At 39.8% G+C, this 2,917-nt stretch overlaps 1 protein-coding gene across 2 annotated transcripts in view; it reads right to left on the bottom strand.

The window, feature by feature from the left end:
* LOC109849146 overlaps positions 1–2,917 on the bottom strand; it is a 13,616-nt gene extending 10,699 nt beyond the window's left edge. The window contains exons 1-2 of one of the 2 annotated variants that reach the window (XM_020418957.1): positions 2,505–2,917; positions 1,615–1,682 (exon numbers count right to left, since the gene is read on the bottom strand). In XM_020418957.1, the coding sequence (XP_020274546.1) occupies positions 1,615–1,682; positions 2,505–2,783 (347 nt within the window). In that variant the 5' untranslated portion in view covers positions 2,784–2,917. The remainder of the gene's footprint in view (positions 1–1,614; positions 1,683–2,504) is intronic. The other variant, XM_020418958.1, reaches the window with a different exon arrangement.

The raw sequence follows: 2,917 nt of genomic DNA, 5'->3' as shown, positions 1-2,917 counted from the left end.
TGTCTCGATAACAATAGAAAATATTATTAGGAAGTCACTAATACATGACATATTATAGCAAGATCACCTCTCTTTATTGCAGTAATCTAATAAATATTATAGCATTTAGATTGAATTGTCACACTTGTAATAGTTTATAGCCCATTAACATGAATTTCTTATTTAAAAAATAAGCTTGGATGTTTTTAGTGTATGAAGGATTTTTAAAGCTTGTGAGTTTAAAAAAATCAGGGCAAAAGAATAGGGTCAATTGAAAAAATCTTCATATAAATATGATTCCTTATTTTTAAGAGTTGTTATGTGCCAAAAATGGCCAATGTAAACCTTTGAATTGAGAAGAGCAATCCAATCGGATCCCTAATTCACGTGATCCCCCACTTCACGTAGGAACCCCACACCATTGTCCTCCACTTCTGAAGCGCTTTCGAGCTCGGAGGGGCTCAAAAGTTTTTCGGAAATGATGATGAAACGTACGCACCACATTAGCAATTGAGGAAGTAGAGCTAATGCTTTTAATGAAACAAACAAGTTTTCTTTGCTAAGAAGTGGTAGTAGGTTTTATTTTACTTTAGCTACTTCATACCTACTGCAAACTAGCTACTTGCAAACAAACAAGCTCTTAAAGAGAAGAACGATGAAAATTCTGTTTATATAAGATATCCTGCATTCAGTTGCAACAAGGAATCAACAATTATTTGGCTATGAGTTGCTTGGCATGTGAGTAGTCCAGGCCAGTGTTATCAATGCGTGAGGTGTAATGCAGGGCTCAATGTTGCGTGGCACAACACGATGCATGCGCCCGAGTGAAGCAAAGCGCACAACGCACACATAATTCTTCAAGACAGATTATCAAGCGCGAAAGAACATGGTTATAAATTTTCACATACAAAATATGTCAAGACAAATAATATCTACTATCAAATTACAAAATAAGGTCTTAATTCATAATGTTAGCGCATCCAACATAGTAGTTAGTTCATAATTTCAAAATCAAAAGTCAAACCAAGATTAATATCGAAGCAAAATCAGATAATTAGGAAGGATCATTTAGGGTCCTCAATCGGGCTTCTAAAAAGGCCTAATGGGTTTATTTTTGCTTCTCGGGATATGGATTATCACATATAAAGATCTGATTATAATGTTAAAAGACAAAAATATACAAGGCTATGCCTTACATGCACCCAACGCAAATCTCCTCACTTGCAAAGCGCTAAAAGGGGGCTACCGCATTAGACGCGGGATACTTTGCCACCACCCCGCATCATAGGGCGCATGAGGCGCAATGAGGTGCATGAGATGCAGTGAGGTGCCTGCCTTTCATAGCATTGGTCTGGGTGTGAGATCTAAAATTTAAATCTTCTTTTTATTAATGACTGCAATTTCAACATTTGTATCTCTTTTTTTCCGTATAACCAAATAATTCCCCTTAACAAATCCTCATCCATCTGATCATAGGTTGTATGAGTTGGTTAACTCTTTTTTCTTACCAAAAATAGTTAAAATATAACCTCGCACTTTAATGCAAAAATGAGTATGTTAATGCTACAAGCTTCATCCATAGTTAGATTTATAAAGAACACTCAAAACAGATATAAAAATAAACCAAAGACTTACCCCTTAGAGTAGGCATACTCCCCTTCGACTTGTAACATGAAGTAAACATTAATACCATCATGCAATGCCTAAAACGATGAAAAAATATAAACAGATCTGAACAAGCTTATAAACAATTAACAATTTAACTAGTTTTTTTTAAGATAATAAAGGCTCAATATAAAAAAAACACCCTGCAACTTTGGACAATTAACGGATAACCCCCATCACCTTCTAATCATCAGCAAACCACCCTGAGTAAGGTTTAACAGAACCCAACCCCCCCCCCCCCCCACCCCAACTTTAGCAAAATTACACGTGGTAATTCTTACCCACACATCTGAAAAATATAGTTAACGCAATTAGGGGGTTTCTCATCAAATCTTAAACTTAAAAGGAGCTTTCTGATAACCCCCACTTAGTTTGGTGTTGCCTTTTTTAGGTTGCCTAAGCAGAAGTCAATAATGGTGTTTGGTAGAACTCATTTTGCATTCCTAAAGAAACTGCTGCTGTTTTTAAGGGGGTGATTTTAGAAGGAACCTGATGATGTTCTTTAAAAAGCAGCTTCTGCCTTTTTGTAATTTTTAGGTCATATATACTCCCTTTAGCTTTTCACATTATTACCGTATCTATCATAAAAGTATCTTGTTTAACTTCCTAGCTAATGTTATGTCTGTTCATGTCCTTTTTCACTCATAAAAATGGCCTTCAAGCACAATTTTACCAGACACCTCGCCGGTTTTCATACCAGTTTATGATTTATATTATGACCCAATGATATAATTTGCTTCCATAAGAAGCCTAGATAAGCAAATTATCACAAATCCCAGCAAATACCAAACTGTTCAGGGGGTTTTCTGATGTTTATTTAGCCGATAATTTATAGAGCTGAACGGGGGCGGTGACCATACCTTAACGGCGATCTTGCCGCCGCCGTAGGCTTTGTCCTCATCCGGGTCCAAAGCGGGCAGCAAAGCAAACTCCGGCCCGTCAACATCAGCCCACTCATCGGCGTGCCCGTCGACAGTAACGACGCCTGGCTCGTACTCGGCGACTACTCTTGCGTCAAGAGCCAACGCGCAGCTCCCTCCCGATTCCTCGCCGTGGTCCCCGTGCGGCAGGGCCGATTTAATCGCCGAGGAGAGGAAGAGCGCGGAGAGGAGGAGGAGGAGGCGGCGGCGGCGAAGCATGGCGACGGAATCGAGGTGGAAATGGATCGGGGGAGGAATACGGTGGTGGGGATAAGCCGCCCGCGGGCGACGATTTGGAGAAGTCGAAGGGGGGACCGGAGCTTTTGACTTTCGACTGATCTAGCAAGCATCTG

This window comes from Asparagus officinalis, chromosome 7, assembly GCF_001876935.1.
Source record: "Asparagus officinalis chromosome 7, Aspof.V1, whole genome shotgun sequence".
Lineage (NCBI taxonomy): Eukaryota > Viridiplantae > Streptophyta > Magnoliopsida > Asparagales > Asparagaceae > Asparagus > Asparagus officinalis.
This window is presented reverse-complemented; position numbering and strand designations above follow the sequence as displayed.